The sequence below is a fragment of the Pelophylax lessonae genome (genome assembly GCF_965119305.1).
Source record: "Pelophylax lessonae genome assembly, chromosome: 11".
NCBI lineage: Eukaryota > Metazoa > Chordata > Amphibia > Anura > Ranidae > Pelophylax > Pelophylax lessonae.
In genome coordinates this window covers 2105617-2126643 of record NC_138778.1, presented here as the reverse complement: position 1 = coordinate 2126643, position 21027 = coordinate 2105617, and the positions used below count along the sequence as shown (strand labels likewise).

The 21027-nt window shown below is 48.2% G+C and overlaps 2 protein-coding genes across 2 annotated transcripts in view; one reads left to right on the top strand and one right to left on the bottom strand.

The window, feature by feature from the left end:
• HEXD (hexosaminidase D) overlaps window positions 1–18507 on the bottom strand; it is a 29817-nt gene extending 11310 nt beyond the window's left edge. Inside the window, exons 1-8 of the mRNA XM_082271475.1 lie at window positions 18293–18507; window positions 14951–15065; window positions 10028–10137; window positions 8593–8680; window positions 8349–8513; window positions 7766–7949; window positions 3066–3137; window positions 2650–2845 (exon numbers count right to left, since the gene is read on the bottom strand). Coding sequence (XP_082127601.1) covers window positions 2650–2845; window positions 3066–3137; window positions 7766–7949; window positions 8349–8513; window positions 8593–8680; window positions 10028–10137; window positions 14951–15065; window positions 18293–18303 — 941 coding nt within the window. The 5' untranslated portion in view covers window positions 18304–18507. The remainder of the gene's footprint in view (window positions 1–2649; window positions 2846–3065; window positions 3138–7765; window positions 7950–8348; window positions 8514–8592; window positions 8681–10027; window positions 10138–14950; window positions 15066–18292) is intronic.
• OGFOD3 (2-oxoglutarate and iron dependent oxygenase domain containing 3) overlaps window positions 18404–21027 on the top strand; it is a gene marked incomplete at its 5' end in the record, with an annotated part of 140384 nt that continues 137760 nt past the window's right edge. Inside the window, one exon of the mRNA XM_082271483.1 lies at window positions 18404–18495. Within this exon, the coding sequence (XP_082127609.1) occupies window positions 18404–18495 (92 nt within the window). The remainder of the gene's footprint in view (window positions 18496–21027) is intronic.

Here is a 21027-nt window from a genome sequence, read left to right as displayed (position 1 = left end):
ACGCCAACTTAACAACAGACGTCCTTTTATGGAATTCAGTCATTAGAGAATTCATATTCTTCTCACCTCTGTACACAGGCCATATGCAAAGTGTACTGGGCAGAACTTAAAGTGTAACTCCAGGAAAATACGTTTACATTTTTTATTGCTGTCAAAGGATTTGTAAGTTTGGCCATAATAAAGACAGCAAACCCAACAAGTTCCTGCGTTGGTAGAGGGGCTGCTAATCAGGGGGGGGATGCAATTAAACTCCAATGTGTAGGGTCAGTGTCACTGTGCTGCCAGGCAAAAGCATGGGATTGGAGGCTATTGGAATGCACAACGGTGATGACAGCGCACGGGATCTGACAAGTGTGTGAGCCAAGGAGGATCCGAAGTCAGCAATGAATGACAGTGGAATAGTTAGAAAATAACAGGAACATAAAAGCACATTACCACACCGGGTCTGGGAGCGGGGAAAGGCACTGGAGGAGTTAAAGGTGCCGGGTGAAGGACCTCTGGAACGCCAGATGCCGAGGCTCACAGGGGTGGTGGCTGGAGATGGACCAAGCCGGCCAACCTTCTTTATCTTGATAAAGCACATGCGTGCGAAACGCGTAGTCACGGCAACGGGGACGCTTGCGCTCCACACTGGTTTCTGGCTTTTCTTTGGGATGAGCGGCCTTCTGTCCGGTTACTGCACGATCGCCTCGAGTGCCCCGGTGACGGCTTTACCAGGCGCCGGCGGTTGTCAGGCTTGGTCCATCTCCAGCCACCACCCCTGTGAGCCTCGGCATCTGGCGTTCCAGAGATCCTTTCACCCAGCACCTTTAATTCCACCAATGCCTTTCCCCGCTGCCAGACCCGGTGTGGTAATGTGCTTTTATGTTCCTGTTATTTTCTAACAATTCCACTGTCATTCATCGCTGACTTTGGATCCTCCTCGGCTCACATGCTGGTCAGATCCCATGTGCTGTCATCCACCATTGTAAGTTAGGCCAGCCATTCTTGTGATGAACAGATATTGACTAAGGCCTTCTTCACATGGGGTGTATTAAAGTGCACAACCTTGAAGGGACATGTTTACCTGCACAGGGTTGCACTGATGTTCCATTCATCCCCATGCAGGCAGTCCCATTGATTTCCATTGGAATGCAGCTGCTGCACATACGCAAACGCCGCTCCCAATCTGACATTCATGTGGGTACGGATGCATGGCCCTGAAAAAAGACAGTCTACATGCGGGACCATGCACCCGCATCTGAATAAATGTCAGATTGGGAGCATCACCTGTGTCTGTGCAGCTGCTGCATCCCAAATGACATCAATAGGACTGCCTGCATGGGGATGCATGGAAAATATGTGCATCCCTGTGTGGGTAAACACAGCCCTCCACAGGCTTACTCTTTAGTACCTCCTATATGAATGGCGCCTAATGAGTAAGATCACTCTGCTGAGCCCTGAGCCAGGCTGTGCAATGAGGATCGCTGTAATGGGGTAAGTATTGGACCAGGTGGGCTGCACACAGGGGGTGGAGGTATGCCGTAAGGGCAACTTACAGCAATGGTACTGTTGTCCTTTAGGCCTTGTTAAGGTGCTGAGGCCCGTATACCAAGAACGGGATGTTTTTATTCTGGATTTCTAGTCGGAAGGTGCTGCATGCAGGCAGGCCATTCATGTGTATTAGGCTACACAGACACAGCCACTCATTGTGTGACAGCCCCAATTACACACCGTCTGTGCTCAGGGCCACTTACCCACACACCTGTCCTATGAAGATGAGCAGCTGTTTCCAAGCAGACTGATGAGCTGCCTGCATGCAGCAGCTGCTGCCTAGGGACACAGAAAATAAACCCCCAGCATGTTCAGGTATATGAGCCTCAGTGCCTGTGTAAATAAATAAATAAACATGTTTTACTTTCTGGCTCTGTATTGGTTTTGCACAGAGTAGCCCCGATCCTCTTCTTTTCGTCGGCGCTCCTGGCTCCTCCCCCTCGAGCAGTACAAAGATACTTTCTCTGGGGCACTGCTGCATGCTCACTCCCGTACCGCTGCTCTATGCATCCATAAGACAAATAGAGCTACGGCTCTGCCCCACCCCACTTTCTCTTCATTGGCTTACTGACTGTGATTGACAGAAGTGGGAGCCAATGGGCGCCGGCTGCTGTCTCAACCAATGAAGAGAGAGTGTACCGAGACAGCTGAGTCTCTCGTGCACATCGCTGGATCAAGAGTGGCTCAGGTATCAGGGGGGCTGTGGGGGAAGCTGTACACAGAAGGTTTTTTACCTTTATTCATAGAATGCACCTTCAGCCTTTACAACCACTTTAAAGTGTATGTTTGCGCAAAATAAAAAAATATGCAATCCCTGCTGATTTCATCTCTGCAATCCCTGCTGATTTCATCATGTTTAATCCATTTACAAATGCTGCAAGTGAAGAAAAATACCTGTGAATCTCCCAGAAATCCAGTGAGCATCTAATTTCATGTAGAGAGCTGGCAATGCAGCCTTTGCTGCTCTGAAATCCAAAGCAGTGCTCTCAGCTCCGCCCAGTTCTCCCCCTGCTGGACTACAGAACACCGAGGAGAAATGGATGAGTGTGACCTTAGGACAAACTTCATTCTAAACACCGCTTAAGTAGACAACATGGCTGCTGCTCACATACTTACCGCTGCCACCCTGTCAGCACCAGTCCTTGCAGGATGCCTTGAGGCACTCTCTGAGCCACCTGCTGCCAACATCTGTGGTTTTCCAGATGACTCCCGATAAGGGTGAGCTGTTGGGTAGGGCCGGTGGCACCTTTAAAAGCGCTGGCCAACCAGATCTTGTGGAATCCACACTGCCAGTATTTCTCGATCAGAGCAGCTGCGGGGAGCCAACAAATATCTCAGGCACATGATTGGATATTCTTTGCAACATGAACCTTTACCTTATTTACTAAGCTCTGGAGCAACTGAACTTTGTACAGTGAACAATCTATTTGCCTATAGTAAATAATCTCCCATGTTACACCCCAAAATGGTGTGAAATGTGGAATTAGCCTTTGAAATAATTGTCTTTCATTTTTTAAATATATACAACTTACTTCTTCCATCCACATCCAGATTGGGAGTGTAGTCCCAGATCATTGGCTCCACCAGCTGTGCGACTCCGGAGTCTGAGGAAGAAGTAGCAGATCTCAGTAATGAAGCATGCGCAGGTATATACTGTATATAATGAATGGACTGTTCTAATAAAAACTCAACTTCCTGCTGAACTGGCGGAATTTCCATCCATGTATGGCCAGCTTTGCACTTTCCATCCGGCTACATTCACACCTGCGCATGCTCCTAATGCCCATTACATACGAGAACCCAGCAAGGGTTCCCTGCGATTTGCTGCAGACTGCCTGCGTCCAGGGCTGACCAATCACAGGAGAGCGATTACATGCAACCCCCGCAATTAGCTGCAGGATCCGTCAACCTCCCATTGCTTTCAATAGGGCTGCTTCCTCCAACTAACCGAGGGGAACCCCTGTTGGGGTTCTCGCGTGTAATCTGTGTTGGGCACATTCACAGGTGTGAGGGCACATTCGTCAGGAGTGAGGGAACATTCGTCAGGTGTGAGGGCACATTCGTCAGGAGTGAGGGAACATTCACAGGTGTGAGGGAACATTCGTCAGGAGTGAGGGAACATTCACAGGTGTGAGGGCACATTCGTCAGGTGTGAGGGCACATTCGTCAGGTGTGAGGGCACATTCGTCAGGAGTGAGGGAACATTCGTCAGGTGTGAGGGCACATTCGTCAGGTGTGAGGGCACATTCGTCAGGAGTGAGGGAACATTCACAGGTGTGAGGGCACATTCGTCAGGTGTGAGGGCACATTCGTCAGGTGTGAGGGCACATTCGTCAGGAGTGAGGGAACATTCGTCAGGTGTGAGGGCACATTCGTCAGGTGTGAGGGCACATTCGTCAGGAGTGAGGGAACATTCACAGGTGTGAGGGCACATTCGTCAGGTGTGAGAGTACATTCGCAGGTGCGAAGGCGGAAGGCGCAGGTGTGACCAAAGTGCGCCCCCCCCCCCCCCTATTCCCTATGAGCTGCTAGTTACTCCGGCAGCATACATTACATTGCATGCAGGGATTGGCAAAGAGGAAGAAGAGAACCACAACGGCTTTTATTGCTATTTTTGTCCCGCTTTCGGTTGCTCATCACTTTCTCTTGGCAGGAAATGAAACCTGAAGTTTATTCTGCTCACATTTCACCTTCCCCGCTTCCTCCCTTCCCCCTCACCAACATGCTAATGACATTATTTAACCACTTCAACACCGGATACTTCTATCCCCTTCCTACCCAGGCCAATTTTCAGCTTTTAGCGCTGTCGCAATTTTGCAACACTGAATCCAAACTCAATTTTTATCATTTTGTTCACACAAATCGAGCTTTCCTATGATGATATTCAATCACCGCTGGGTTTTTTATTTTTTGCTAAATATACAAAAACAAAAAAGATTAAAGAAAAAAATAATTAATTTTGGTTATAAAACTTTGCAAATAAATAAATGTTCTTCATAAATTTAGGCCAAAATTTATTCTGCTCCATTTCTTTGGTGAAAATAAGCCAAATCAGTGTATATTATCTAGTCTGTAGGAAAGTTATACTCCACAAACTATGAGATACATACAGCGATACCATGGATTGTGAGAATAATTCATTCCAGCAGCCATGCTTGTAATACAAAGCACTCTTATATAAAAGGAAATATTCCCATAAGAAATAATGGAAACTCAGATGATTCCTTCCACAACCATTTCATGGTAGAAATAAAGATAAGCTGCTATCATATATAAATACATTACTGTACAATATAAGCATGCCACCCCCTCTGCTAAATAACATGATGTGTCCCTGCTGTGCCTGTACTGTATATAAAAGATGCTGATTTCTACTGTATCAGAGCTTCTCCCGGCGCTCACGTGACTCCTTCACTCTCTGCTTCTCTTCTCGCCCGGTGATATCAGTGGGAGTGCTCAGCCCCGCCCGCTGGGAGGAGCAGAGCGCTGGGAGACGCTCTGATGAAGTAGATATCATTATCTTTTATATAGAGTACAGACACATAATGTTATGTTACAGAGGGGGTGGCATGCTTATACTGTACTAAACCACTATAGCATTGTGAGTGTAATACGGCTCGTATATCAAGACAGCGCTCTCATATCAAGGCAAAACTAAAAAAAAAAAAAAAAAAAAGTGTTGCTCGTCTTTCAAAACACTCGTAAACCAGGTTAATCGCAAGCCAAGGTATTACTGTATCTAAAAATCGATCAATCCTAATGTACTGACGGTTGATCTCATTTAAAATGCAAGAACAGTCCAAATATCCCCCAAATTACCCCTTTTTGGAAAGTACGCAGTCTGAAGTATTTAGTAAGAGGCGAGTTTTTGAGGTTGTAATTTTTTGTCATGATTTTTTGGAAAATAAAGAAATTTAAAAAAATTCTCAATTTTTTTTTTGTACATACTGTCACAAGTCCAGTACAGTGACATCATATAACTGGTAACAGTACGAAAAAAAATGTAATCTTTTTTTTTTTTCAATTTTCTATTACATTTTTCGTTTTTTTTTTTTTTTTTTTTAAGATTTTTTTTTTTGTACATACTGTCACCAGTGTAGTACAGTAGTAATAGTGCATGTGGGGTTGTAAACGGCGCTACCGTATTATAAAGATATAGCAATATTGTATTTTTGCTAGCGTGAGTAGTGATACCACTTAATGTGTGCCGTGAATAAATAAATAAATGAATTTTAAAGTGCAATTTTTTAAAAGGCTATATAAAAAATAGTAATAAACAGAGATCAGTTAAAATAGATTGTATATATGCCTTGTATCTTTAATTATTGGTGATAAAGTGCATACGTGCTAGTGCAAAGAAAAGAGAAACACAAGGCTGAGGTAAATTAGTGAATTTTATTTAAAAAAACCAAGTGAAGCATATAGCTATCCTCACTACGAAGCAGAGGTGATGGTGCTCAGTGAAGAGAAAAGAAGTAAATGATAAATGCTGCTGTGAGCAAACGATAATAAGCATATAACTGAAATGAATAAGTGTGGGATAAATTAGATAAATGAATGAATGTGATGATTTCGGGTTGCAACAACCTGCGTGACCGCTAGGTGTCGCACCCTGCTATACGACCTGATATGTCTCAGTTGCAGGAGGGTGCCGTATGTGGGTTCCGCTGTCCCCTCTGACTTCCTTGTGGGTCTGTGTGTTCTTCAGAAAGAAAAAGGAGACCCCTAGGTACCATATCCAAACAACATGACAGGAAAAAATGTAGAGACTCACAGGGAAGTTCAAGGCTGTCCGCGATCAGTGTTGTGTGGCCGGGAAGCTTCCGCGTTCCACGGCTCTGGTTCCGGGTGCCGGAAATGACGTTAGACGTCGCTGACTCCGCCCTGCCGGTTTCGTCACAAGACGTCTACTAGGAGACGCCGCTTCACCGAGCACCATCACCTCTGCTTCGTAGTGAGGATAGCTATATGCTTCACTTGGTTTTTTTAAATAAAATTCACTAATTTACCTCAGCCTTGTGTTTCTCTTTTCTTTGCACTAGCACGTATGCACTTTATCACCAATAATTAAAGATACAAGGCATATATACAATCTATTTTAACTGATCTCTGTTTATTACTATTTTTTATATAGCCTTTTAAAAAATTGCACTTTAAAATTCATTTATTTATTTATTCACGGCACACATTAAGTGGTATCACTACTCACGCTAGCAAAAATACAATATTGCTATATCTTTGTAATACGGTAGCGCCGTTTACAACCCCACTTGCACTATTACATTTCCAACCCAACTTGTTGGGTTTGGTTGTTGGCAGCTTACACCGTCTGTTTCTGCATTCACCTTATAAATCCATAGCGCTGGTCACCTTTGTCTCAATTATATAGTGTAGTACAGTGACATCATATAACTGGTAACAGTACGAAAAAAAATGTAATCTTTTTTTTTTTCAATTTTTTATTACATTTTTCGTTTCTTTTTCTTTTAAGATTTTTTATTTTTTTTTTGTACATACTGTTTTTATTTTGTTTTGTACATACTGTCACCAGTGTAGTACAGTGACATCATATAACTGGTAACAGTACGAAAAAAAAATGTAATCTTTTTTTCCCAATTTTTTATCATTTTTAGTTTCTTTTTTTTGTTACGATTTTTTTTTTTTTTTTAAACACACTGTGACCAGAGCAATATAATGTTACCATAGTAACATTGTACTACATTGGAGAAGTAATCAGGATTTTTATTATTTTTTTAAAACACATTATTATTGCTATAAGCAACCATTTTACTGAATGAAACAGGACTAATTCAGTTTGTTTTGTTGCGATTAGCTGTAATTGGTAATCAAAGCTAATCACATGGTACAGAGGGGCTGTGATTGGCCCTGTCTGTACCATGTGATCACATTGACCAATCACAGCTAACAACACATTTGTACACAATGGATGGCATGAAAGGAAGCCATCTATTGTTCACAACTGTCATGTGACCTACTGTGATTGGTCACAGCGATCACATGGTACCGGCAGCGGACCAGTACAGTGATCAGTCATCAGCTGTGTCCCATGGACAGGGCCGGTGACAGACCGTGCCACTGTGCGGCCCCACGAACGTCGCTTTTTGAGAGGATGCCATATGACGTCAACACCTTCCCACCCGGCCTATAGCAGAATGACGGCCAGGCGAGAAGGGGAGTTCAGCTTTAAATAAAATATGAGGCATGCTCTGACCTGTGAGGGTTTGGATGCTCGCTCCGCGCAGCATGTCATCCCAGGCGATCACCCGCACCCCCGGATAGGAGGAGGCCACGTGATTGGCCACTTTCTTCATATGGGACAGAAAGATGTCTTCTATGGAAAGGCCGCCCCCAGAAAGCTTCATCTTAGACTCTTCTCCCTTGCCGAGGTAATAGACCTAGGAGGTGACAAGAAGGGGAAAATCGCTACAAATACAAAGGAATGTTACTTTAAATCTAAACCCCGGGATCAGCAAATCTCATCTAAATCCATTCCTCGTGTGTCTTCTTCTGGAATCTCCGTGTGATTTCTTCCACATCTCTGCAGTCACCCAGTGTGAGACTTCCTGTAATAAAGACCGCCCACTGCTGCTCTCTCTCCTTGTGCAGGGGGACTGGTCTTTTCTCCGCCCCCTCCTGTAGTAAGAGGATCCTGCTAGGCCCCTCCAAAGCCAAGCAAAAAAACGGCTCAACTATGCATTTTTGCTGCCCCCTCCCCCCCATTTACTTGTCTAAATGAAGGCTTCCAAACACAGAAGTACACAACCCCCCCTAACGCCTCCTCTCGTACCTCGTACCTCGTCAGAGCCGATGTGAAAGCACTGAATTGCAGGGTGGAGATCCATGACTTGTCCAATCATAAGCTGCAGGAGGCGGAGGGACTCCTCCTTGTGGGGGTTCAGGCTGTTGGGGTACGCCGCCACCTCCCGCAGGTGAGAGAATTCTTTGTGTTTCAAGACGAACTGCAAATAGAAATCTCAGTGTCACCATCAGCAACCAATCAGGATAATCGGTGAGTCCGGAGCCCTCCCCCGCTCTTACCTCCATGTGTCCGAATGTTTGTATCAATGGAATCACCTCCAAGCTGTGGAGTTGGGCCAATCGGAGGATCTCCCGAATCTCCTGGGGGCTGATGGGAGACAATCAGACAACTGAGACCCCACAGATCGGGTGATCCGGCATATTAATGATTGGTGAACACTAAAATATCTCAATTAACGCGGATACCCCCCCCCCCATCCCCATCCTCCCAAATACCCTCACCCCCCACTTTATTAGGTACACCTTGCTAGTAGCGGGTTGGACCCCCTTTCGCCTTCATTCTTGGTGGCATAGATACAACAAGGTGCGGGAAACTTTCCTCAGAGATTTTGGTCCATAGTGACATGATAGCATAATGCAGTTGTTACAGATTTTTCAGGTGCACATCCATGATGCCAATCTCCCGTTCCACCACATCCCAAAGGTGCTCTATTGGATGAGATGTGGGGAGTGTGGAGGCCATTGGAGGACAGTGACCTCATTGTCAAGGTGAAGAAACCAGTGGTGAGATGATTGGAGCTTTGTGACATGGTGCATTATCCTGCTGGGAGGAGCCATCAGAAGATGGGAGGAGCCATCAGAAGATGGGGGCACTGTAGTCATAAAGGGATGGACATGGTCAGCAACAATACTCAGGTAGGGGGTGGGGTTTATACCACTAAAGGGGCCCAAAGTGTGCCAAGACCCCCCCACACCATTACACCACCAGCCTGAACCATTACCCCCCCCCCCCCCACACCATTACACCACCCCCACCTGCCTGAACCATTCCCCCGCTCCTCCCCCACACCATTACACCACCCCCCTCCCCCACACCATTACACCACCACCAGCCTGAACCATTCCCCCCCCCTCCCCCACACCATTACACCACCCCCCTCCCCCACACCATTACACCACCACCAGCCTGAACCATTACCCCCCCCCCCCCTCCTCCCTCCCACCACCACCAGCCTGAACCATTACCCATTACCCCCCCCCCCTCCTCCCTCACACCATTACACCACCCCCTCCCCCACACCATTACACCACCACCAGCCTGAACCATTACCCCCCCTCCTCCCTCACACCATTACACCACCCCCTCCCCCACACCATTACACCACCACCAGCCTGAAAAGGGTCAGAGACTTTTTTGCTGCGTTTCAGGCCGGTACAGCCGCACTTTTTATATGAATGGACTGCTGAGCCCACGCAAACCAAAGCCCCACCCCCACACATGTATGGACCGTGTGTTAGTGAGAATATGAAATGAGGTCACCGGCTAGAAGACACAAATCAGAGCCGACACCCCAGCAGCAACTGCGTCACCTTCCACCATATGAGGAGTCAGTGAGGGATTCGGCCGTCCACTCAAACCCAATAGAGCCGTTTTGGGTGGAGAACCCCATAAACTCCCTCTATGGGTATAAATGGGGGTGGGGTCTTTTCATACCTGTAAGCGTGTGCTGCGCGCAGTGGGAGGAGCTCTCCATAATACGGAAAGGTGTCTTCATATTCAATCAGCAGACCGGTCGCTCCAAGACAAGAAAACAGAGGAAGGACCTGGAGAGGAAATTTTACCCACAGATTAAAAGAAACAAATAGAGCGCTGCTGAGATCAGAGTCCATCCAATAAGATAGAGCCCTGCTGAGGTCAGAGTCCGTCCAATAAGATAGAGCTCTGCTGAGGTCAGAGTCCGTCCAATAAGATAGAGCACTGCTGAGGTCAGAGTCCGTCCAATAAGATAGAGCACTGCTGAGGTCAGAGTCCGTCCAATAAGATAGAGCCCTGCTGAGGTCAGAGTCCGTCCAATAAGATAGAGAACTGCTGAGGTCAGAGTCCGTCCAATAAGATAGAGCCCTGCTGAGGTCAGAGTCCGTCCAATAAGATAGAGCCCTGCTGAGGTCAGAGTCTGTCCAATAAGATAGAGCCCTGCTGAGGTCAGAGTCCGTCCAATAAGATAGAGAACTGCTGAGGTCAGAGTCCGTCCAATAAGATAGAGCCCTGCTGAGGTCAGAGTCCGTCCAATAAGATAGAGCCCTGCTGAGGTCAGAGTCCGTCCAATAAGATAGAGCCCTGCTGAGGTCAGAGTCCATCCAATAAGATAGAGCTCTGCTGAGGTCAGAGTCCGTCCAATAAGATAGAGCCCTGCTGAGGTCAGAGTCCGTCCAATAAGATAGAGCTCTGCTGAGGTCAGAGTCCGTCCAATAAGATAGAGCCCTGCTGAGGTCAGAGTCCGTCCAATAAGATAGAGAACTGCTGAGGTCAGAGTCCGTCCAATAAGATAGAGCCCTGCTGAGGTCAGAGTCCGTCCAATAAGATAGAGCCCTGCTGAGGTCAGAGTCTGTCCAATAAGATAGAGCCCTGCTGAGGTCAGAGTCTGTCCAATAACGCCCCTTTCACACTGTGCGACTCGGGACTACAAAGTCACATGACAAGTCCATGATTTCCAATGAGTACCGTTCATATTTGTGCAACTTCAAGTCGCAGCGACTTCAATGTATTTCCTGCATTACTCTGATGCGACTTGAAGTCCATCGACCTCCAGATTACACAGACATGGCTTCAAGTCACTGCAAATCGCAGTAAAAATCGCAGCAAATTTCAGGTTGCACAGCTGTGAAAGGGGCCTAAAGAGGAAATACACAATCCAATATTTCATTCATTAATAATATTCAAAGCAAACTCCTCCATCCATCTCTCCATCCATCCATCCATCTCTCCATCCATCCATCCATCCATCTCTCCATCCATCCATCCATCCATCTCTCCATCCATCCATCTCTCCATCCATCCATCCATCAATGTATCCATCCATCAATGTATCCATCCATCAATGTATCCATCCATCCATCCATGTTTCCAGCCATCCATCTCTCCATCCATCCATGTCTCCATCCATCCATGTCTCCATTCATCCATCCATCAATGTATCCATCCATCCATCCATCCATGTCTCCATTCATCCATCCATCAATGTATCCATCCATCAATGTATCCATCCATCCATGTTTCCAGCCATCCATGTCTCCATCCATCCATCCATCTCTCCATCCATGTCTCCATCCATCCATCAATGTATCCATCCATCCATTCATCCATGTTTCCAGCCATCCATCCATCAATGTATCCATCCATCCATGTCTCCATCCATTCATCCATGTTTCCAGCCATCCATGTCTCCATCCATCCATCCATGTTTCCAGCCATCCATGTCTCCATCCATCCATCCATGTCTCCATCCACCCATCCATACATCCATCATCCATCTCTCCATCCATCCATGTCTCCATCATCCATGTCTCTATGCTTTATTTTGTTGAGAAATCACTTTGAAAGACACCCCCCTGGCATTTCTGCCCATTGCCATCTTGAGTAAGGGCAGAGTAAGGGCAGATGATTAATGCAGCATTTACTTCCTGGAATCCATCTGCCCTTAGCTCAAGCAAGCATGCAGGAGAGTGCTTAGCTGAGAAAACCCCTCCCCCGCTCTACTCCCCTCCTGAAGACTCCTGGGATGGAGGACATCCTTTGCCTTGGTCAGAAACCAGGAAGTAACTGAAGAAATGTAAAAAAATGTTTAAAACAAATAAATCTGATCTCCCTTCCTATCTATTTACTAATGTCAGCAGTGTGAGGATTACAGGTAATCAATGTTGATTGGGATTACAGGTAATCAATGTTGATTGGGATTACAGGTAATCAATGTTGATTGGGATTACAGGTAATCAATGTTGATTGGGATAGTGAATGCCTTGGTTACAGGTGGGGTCTGGCAGGTTAAAGCCATTGACCACCCTTGTACCATGTTTCATGCTACATCCATACATAGGGTGATACATGAAACATAGTTGAAATGTTACATCTAACGCAAGGTCCCATAGACCTATCTCATCACTCTGCTCTCTCCCCCTATCAGCATATTCCTTGTGCTGCTTTATCCTTATTTAGTCTGAGCTCTGCTGTACAGGGACTGCAATAGGCTACCAACAGGGAAAATTCTGCTACTCTGTATTTACTCTATAAAGCAAAAAAATACTTTTAATGATCTATTAATGATTACAGAGCTGCATTGTTACTGTACTTATACTTTCAGTATTTCCCAGGACACCGGTTCAGGAATGTGTTGACAGAGCTGGGCGTGTCCTCTGACTAGGAGGGCATTTCATTGGCTGGTGCTGTGTCTTTTGCCAGCTACCCTAAAGATAGACAGCAATAATCCTGAACCTGACATTGCCTGCTTGCTGCCAACACAGATTGCCTGATCTGACTCATTTGTCTGCTGCCTGCCTCCCCTCTTGTCTGCTGCCTGCCCCCCCTCTTGTCTGCTGCCTGCCCCCCCTCTTGTCTGCTGCCTGCCCCCCCTCTTGTCTGCTGCCTGCCTCCCCTCTTGTCTGCTGCCTGCCTCCCCTCTTGTCTGCTGCCTGCCTCCTCTCTTGTCTGCTGCCTGCCCCCCCTCTTGTCTGCTGCCTGCCTCCCCTCTTGTCTGCTGCCTGCCCCCCCTCTTGTCTGCTGCCTGCCTCCCCTCTTGTCTGCTGCCTGCCTCCCCTCTTGTCTGCTGCCTGCCCCCCCTCTTGTCTGCTGCCTGCCACCCCTCTTGTCTGCTGCCTGCCACCCCTCTTGTCTGCTGCCTGCCCCCCCTCTTGTCTGCTGCCTGCCCCCCCTCTTGTCTGCTGCCTGCCTCCCCTCTTGTCTGCTGCCTGCCCCCCCTCTTGTCTGCTGCCTGTCTCCCCTCTTGTCTGCTGCCTGCCCCCCCTCTTGTCTGCTGCCTGCCTCCCCTCTTGTCTGCTGCCTGCCCCCCCCTCTTGTCTGCTGCCTGCCCCCCCTCTTGTCTGCTGCCTGCCCCCCCTCTTGTCTGCTGCCTGCCACCCCTCTTGTCTGCTGCCTGCCACCCCTCTTGTCTGCTGCCTGCCCCCCCTCTTGTCTGCTGCCTGCCCCCCCTCTTGTCTTCTGCCTGCCTCCCCTCTTGTCTGCTGCCTGCCCCCCCTCTTGTCTGCTGCCTGTCTCCCCTCTTGTCTGCTGCCTGCCCCCCCTCTTGTCTGCTGCCTGCCTCCCCTCTTGTCTGCTGTCTGTCTCCCCTCTTGTCTGCTGCCTGCCCCCCCTCTTGTCTGCTGCCTGCCCCCCCTCTTGTCTGCTGCCTGCCCCCCCTCTTGTCTGCTGCCTGCCCCCCCTCTTGTCTGCTGCCTGCCCCCCCTCTTGTCTGCTGCCTGCCCCCCCTCTTGTCTGCTCTGCTTGTACCTGACTACCATCTTGGCTGCGCAAACCCCTGCCTGTACTTGACTACTTTCTTGCCTTCCTGTCTTGACCCCTCCCTATGCGTGACTACTCTCTTATCTGCCTTGACCCCTTCCTTTACCTGACCCCTCTCGTCTGCCATCTTGTGAGCAGTCTCTGAACCCAGCTCTTTGGTTTAGTAACTCCTTGGTGCTGTGATCCTGAGAATGGTGACCCAGCACCACTTTGCAGCAAAGAAACCAAGGACTGTTAGAGTTTCTGGCCCATCGCCCTTTGCATGGTACTCTGGTGAAGACCAACCATCTAGGGCCATGCTGCATGTACAAATAAGCTATGGGGCATTTGAAAGCTGATGAAAGGGCAATATGTTGCCTCCTTTAACCTACAAAATGCCAACTCCCTGCGCCACAACCACTTGAAATGCATGCGTTCGCCGCTCGCACTATGCACTTCAATGGGTTGTGTTCACCAGTGGTACCACCTGGCAAATGAGACTTTCCGTTTCATTCTTGCAGCAAAGCATCAAGCCCACAGCGTGGGTTCAGCCCTGAGTGGTTGCATGTTTATGTGGGTGATCGGCTGCCCCCTTTGGGTGGGTGATTGTCCGCCCCCTTTGAGAGCCTTGGATAGGCCTTCATCACCAGCCAGGGAATACCAGAACATGCATTCTTCTTTATTATCTGAGCCTGGAGTTCAGCTTAAAAATGTAAAGTCGGCCATTAATGGATCAAAGCTTGGCTGGTTCAGCAGGGACTGACTGAGATATTGCTGGTGGTAATCATTGTGTTCTGCCATCCGTGAAACCCCCTCGCCGGCAGAACCCAATAGCGCTGTGAGAGGGATTCTCCTATCAACACTGACTGTGTCGATTGGGGAATTCAGCGATTTTCTTTCCTTCCGCTCGTTGTAGAGAAAAAGAAAATGGAGTCATCTATGGGCTGCTTAGAGATGTAACCAACCCGGTATTTCTGTGGTTTCTGTCCTAAGAAAATACTTCAGCCATTGCAGATAGAATTACCGACAGGCCAGTAAGGAGAAAATATCACAACTGTTGAGCTGAAACTTGTAAATCTGCGGTTCTGCGAGCGCCATATTAAGCCGCAATGAAAACGCAGTACATAAAACGGTGACAACGTTTACCTCTGCAAGGTACGACACCTTTGGGGGAGCCCCTTTCAGATCCAGGTGAACCAAAGTTCTATTAAAAGATATTCTTTCCGGGCCGAGCCCCCCGTCATCTTCCGGATCCTTCCGCCTGCAGAATAGCAAAAGAGTCAATAAATGGAGATTCGTGAATTTTAATCTAATTTTTCTCTCTAGTTTTGGATGGATTATTATTATACAGGATTTATATAGCGCCAACAGTTTGTGCGGCGCTTTACAGTGTGGGGGGAAGACAATACAGTTACACTACAATTCAATACAGGAGGAATCAGAGGGCCCGGCTCCTTAGGAGCTTACAATCTAGAGTATGGAGTGATTAAAGCTGAATTCCAGCTATGGAGATTTTTACAGAGTTATAATGACCCAGCTTGGACCAATGTAACAATGTACAGTGAGGGGAAAAGTATGTGACCCCCTGCTGATTTTGTAGGTTTGCCCACTGACTGAGAAATGATCAGTCTATAATTTTATTGGTCGGTTTATTTTACCAGTGAGAGACGGAATAACAACAAAAATATCCAGAAAAACGCATTTCATAAAAGTTATAAATTGATTTGCATTTTATTGAGTGAAATAAGTATTTGACCCCTTAGTAGTTGGTGGAGAAACCCTTGTTGGCAGTCACAGAGGTCAGACGTTTCTTGTAGTTGGCCTCCAGGTTCTCAAACATCTCAGGAGGGATTTTCTCCTCTTTGCAGATCCTCTCCAAGTCATTAAGGTTTGGAGGCTGACATTTGGTAACTCCAACCTTCAGCTCCCTCCACATATTTTCTATGGGATGAAGGTCTGGAGACTGGCTGGGCAACTCCAGGACCTTAATGTGCTTCTTCTTGAGCCACTCCTTTGTTGCCTTGGCCGTGTGTTTTGGGTCATTGTCATGCAGGAATTCCCATCCATGACCCATTTTCAATGCCCTGGCTGAGGGAAGGAGGTTCTCACCCAAGATTTGATGGTACATGGCCCCGCCCATTGTCCCTTTGATGCAGTGAAGTTGTCCCCCGTTAGCAGAAAAACACCCCCAAAGCATAATGTTTCCCCCTCCATGTGTGAGGGTGGGGGATGGTGTTCTTGGGGTCAAAGACAGCATTCCTCCTCCTCCAATCATGGTGAGTTGAGTTGATGCCAAAGAGCTCAATTTTGGTCTCATCTGACCACAACACTTTCCCCCAGTTCTCCTCTGAATCATTCAGATTTTCATTAGCAGACATCAGACGGGCTGTACCATGTGATTTCCTGAGCAGGGGGACCTTGCGGGTGCTGCAGGATTTCAGTCCTCCATGGTGTAGTGTGTTACCAATTGTTTTCTTGGTGACGATGGTCCCAGCTGAGATCATTGAGAAGATTCTCCTGTGTAGTTCTGGGCTGATTCCTCACCGTTCTCCATCATCATTGGAACTCCCCGAGGTGAGATCTTCCATGGAGCCCCAGACTGAGGAGACTGACAGTTATTTTCTGTTGTCACCTCTCACCAAGCTGCTTGGCGATGGTCTTGTAGCCATTCCAGCCTTGTGTAGGTCTCCAATCTTCTCCCTGACCTCCTTGGACAGCTCTTTGGTCTTGGCCATGGTGGAGAGATTGGAATCTGATTGGTTGATTCTGTGGACAGGAGTCTTCTATACAGGTAACAAGCTGAGATTAGGAGCACTCCCTATAAGAGAATCCTCCTAATCTCAGCTTGTTACCTGTATAGAAGACACCTGGGAGACAGAAATCTGCTGATTGGTCGGGGATCAAATACTTATTTCACTCATTAAAATGCAAATCAATTTATAACTTTTTCTGAAATGCGTTTTTCTGAGTAATTGTGTTCTTATTCTGTGTCTCACTGGTAAAATAAACCGACCAATAAAATTATGGAACAATTATTTTTTTGTCAGTGGGCAAACGTACAAAATCAGCAGGGGATCAAATACTTTTTTCCCTGACTGTATATACTATACCTGTGGGATCCCTCTAGAGCAGGGGTCTTCAAACTATGGCCCTCCAGGTGTTCAGGAACTACAATTCCCATCATGCCATACAGAGAATATCTGTATGGGGGGACACCGCGCTCCCAGATATTCTCTGTATGGAGGGGGGACACCGCGCTCCCAGATATTCTCTGTATGGGGGGGGGGGGGGGACACCGCGCTCCCAGATATTCTCTGTATGGGGGGGGGGGGGGACACCGCGCTCCCAGATATTCTCTGTATGGGGGGGGGGGGGGACACCGCGCTCCCAGATATTCTCTGTATGGGGGGGGGGGGGGACACCGCGCTCCCAGATATTCTCTGTATGGGGGGGGGGGGGGGACACTGCGCTCCCAGATATTCTCTGTATGGGGGGGGGGACACCGCGCTCCCAGATATTCTCTGTATGGGGGGGGGGGGGGGACACCGCGCTCCCAGATATTCTCTGTATGGGGGGGGGGACACCGCGCTCCCAGATATTCTCTGTATGGGGGGGGGGGGGACACCGCGCTCCCAGATATTCTCTGTATGGGGGGGGGGGGACACCGCGCTCCCAGATATTCTCTGTATGGGGGGGGGGGGGGACACCGCGCTCCCAGATATTCTCTGTATGGGGGGGGGGGGACACCGCGCTCCCAGATATTCTCTGTATGGGGGGGGGGGGACACCGCGCTCCCAGATATTCTCTGTATGGGGGGGGGGGGACACCGCACTCCCAGATATTCTCTGTATGGGGGGGGGGGGGGGGACACCGCGCTCCCAGATATTCTCTGTATGGGGGGGGGGGGGACACCGCGCTCCCAGATATTCTCTGTATGGGGGGGGGGGGGGACACCGCGCTCCCAGATATTCTCTGTATGGGGGGGGGGGGGACACCGCGCTCCCACAAATTCTTTTATTGTCAGGAAATAAAAGTGTTATCTCAGACGCCTGAGCAAGGAAAGAATGGGAAACGATTACAGAGCTCGGATTATTCTAATGTAGCAAAATCATCATTTTCATGTTATATCTGCACCCGATACCCCGGGGAGTAAATAAGCCTATGTAATGCTTGCCCCCCATGATACCCTGGGGGGGGGGGGGGTAAATAATCCTATGTTATGTGTGCTCTCTGACACCCCAGGGGGTAGATTATTCTGTATTGTAATGTCTGTACCCCTGATATTCCGGGGGGGTAAATAATCCTATGTTATGTGTGCTCTATGACACCCCAGGGGTAGAATATTCTGTGATGTAATGTCTGTACCCCAATGATTACCCCAGGGGGTAAATTAAACTACGTTGTTATGTCTGCTCTCTGATACCCCAATGATTACCCTAGGGGGGGTAATATAGGGTCAGGCACTCAGCACCCTCGTCCATCTCTCACCCCTTCATCATGATTGCAGCTCCTCCGGGCTCGATTGCTCAGCCTTATCCGCGCGGGCCTGGCCAATCTACGATCTCCACGTGCATCCCCGGGCTCCAGTGAGCTGTCACTATGGCAACCAGAAGCCGGCGCCAGGCTCGAGTACCGGGAGAGAACGGGGATCTAACGGGGCCTAACCGGAGGACAGCGGGAGGAAGACCGGGGTGAGGAGAGGGGGAGGGAGTGACAGCCGCCGGGACGGTGTAAGGGGTGGAGGGTGACATCATGGCGGGAGAGGGAGGACACATATGGGAGGCATCAGCTTTCACCTCCCCCTGTACCCCCATATCTACCCATGTGACCCCCCTATATCCCCAACATATAACCTTCTCATCCCCTGTACCCCAATATCTACCCCTGTGACCCCCCTATATCCCCAACATATACCCTTCTCACCCCCTGTACCCCCATATCTACCCCTGTGACCCCCTATATCCACAAGATATACCCTTCTCATCCCCTGTACCCCCATATCTACCCATGTGACCCCCTATATCCCCAACATATAACCTTCTCATCCCCTGTACCCCAATATCTACCCATGTGACCCCCTATATCCCCAACATATAACCTTCTCATCCCCTGTACCCCAATATCTACCCCTGTGACCCCCTATATCCCCAACATATACCCTTCTCATCCCCTGTACCCCAATATCTACCCATGTGACCCTCTATATCCCCAACAGATACCCTTCTCACCCTCTGTACCCCAATATCTACCCATGTGACCCCCTATATCCACAAGATATACCATTCTCACCCCCTGTACCCCCATATCTACCCCTGTGACCCCCCCATACCTCTGTATGTACCACTCTCTCCAACCCCCATCCTATTTACCCCTCTGTATCCCCAACATATACCCTTCTCACCCCCTGTACCCCCATATCTACCCATGTGACTCCCCCATACCTCTGTATGTACCATTCTCACCCCCATCCCATATTTACCCCCCTGTATCCCCAATATCCCCCTTCTTATCCTCCATATATACCCTTATCACCCCTTGTACCCCAATATCCCCCTTCTTATCCTACATATACACACACACACATCACCCTCTGTACCCCAATATACTCCCTTCCCATCCTTCATATACACCCTTCTCACCCACTGTACCCCAATATCCCCCTTCTCATCCTCCATATACATACATCACCCTCTGTACCCCAATATACTCCATTCTCATCCTCCATATACACCCTTCTCACCCTCTGTACCTCAAATTCCCCGTTATCACCCCTGTACCCCAATATACTCCCTTCTCATCCTCCATATACACCTTTATCAACCCCCGATCCCAATATACCCCCTTCTTATCCCCATATATACCCTTTCACCCCCTGTACCCCAATATACTCCCTTCTCATTCTCTATATGTTCCCTTATCACCCCATGTACCCCATTATCCCCCTTCTTATTTTTCATATATACCCTTATCACCTGCTGTACTCCAATATACTCCCTGCTCATCCTCCGTATATACCCTTATCATCCCCTGCACCCCAATATATACCCTATCACCCCCGTACCCCAATATACTCCCTTCTCATCCCCTGTACCCCAAAATATACACTTATTACCCCCTGAACTCCAGAATACTCCCTTCTCACCCCCTGAACTCCAAAATATACCCTCATTACCCCCTGTACCCCAATATACTCCATTCCCATCTTCCATATATACCCTTATCATCCCCTGTACCCCAATACACTCCCTTCTCAATCTCCATACAGCGCCTTGAAAAAGTATTCAAACCCCTTGAAATTTCCCACATTTTCTCATGTTACCCCCAGAAATGTATTTTATTGGGATTTTATGTGATAGACGACACAAAGTGGCCATAATTGTGAAGTGGAAGGAAAATGATAAATGATACAAATAAATCTGTGAAAAGTGTGGCTGCATTTGTATTCACCCCCCGGAGTCAATACTCTGTAGAACCGCCTTTCCCTGCAATTACAGCTGGGAGTCTTTTTGGGGATGATCACCCCCTGTACCCCAATATACTCTCTTCTCATCCTCCATATATACCCTTATCACCCCCTTTACCCCAATATCTCTCTTCTCATCTCCAGTACCCCAATATACTTCTTTCTATAATCTTATTAACCCCTGTATACCCTTCTCACCCCTTGTACCCCCACATATACCCTTATCACCCCATTGACCCCAATATTCTCCCTTCTCACCCCCTATACTTCCACATATAGCCATATCACACCCTATACCCCATTACCCCACATTCACCCTGTACCCCCACATTCACCCTTCTCACCCTGTACCCTCACATTCACCCTTCTCACCCTGTACCCCCCATTCTCCCTTTTCACCCTGTACCCCCACATTCACCCTTCTCACCCTGTACCCCCCATTCACCCTTTTCACCCTGTATCCTCACATTCACCCTTCTCACCCTGTACCCCCACATTAACCCTGTACCCTCACTTTCACCCTTCTCACCCTGCACCCCCACATTTACCCTTTTTACCCTGTACCCCCACTTTCACCCTTCTCATCCTGTTCTTACATTCACCCTTCTCACCCTGTACCCCCACATTCACCTTTCTCACCCTGTACCCCCACATTCACCCTTCTCACCCTGTACCCCAACATTCACCCTTCTCACCCTGTACCCCCACTTTCACCCTTCTCACCCTGTACCCCCACATTCACCCTTCTCACCCTGTACCC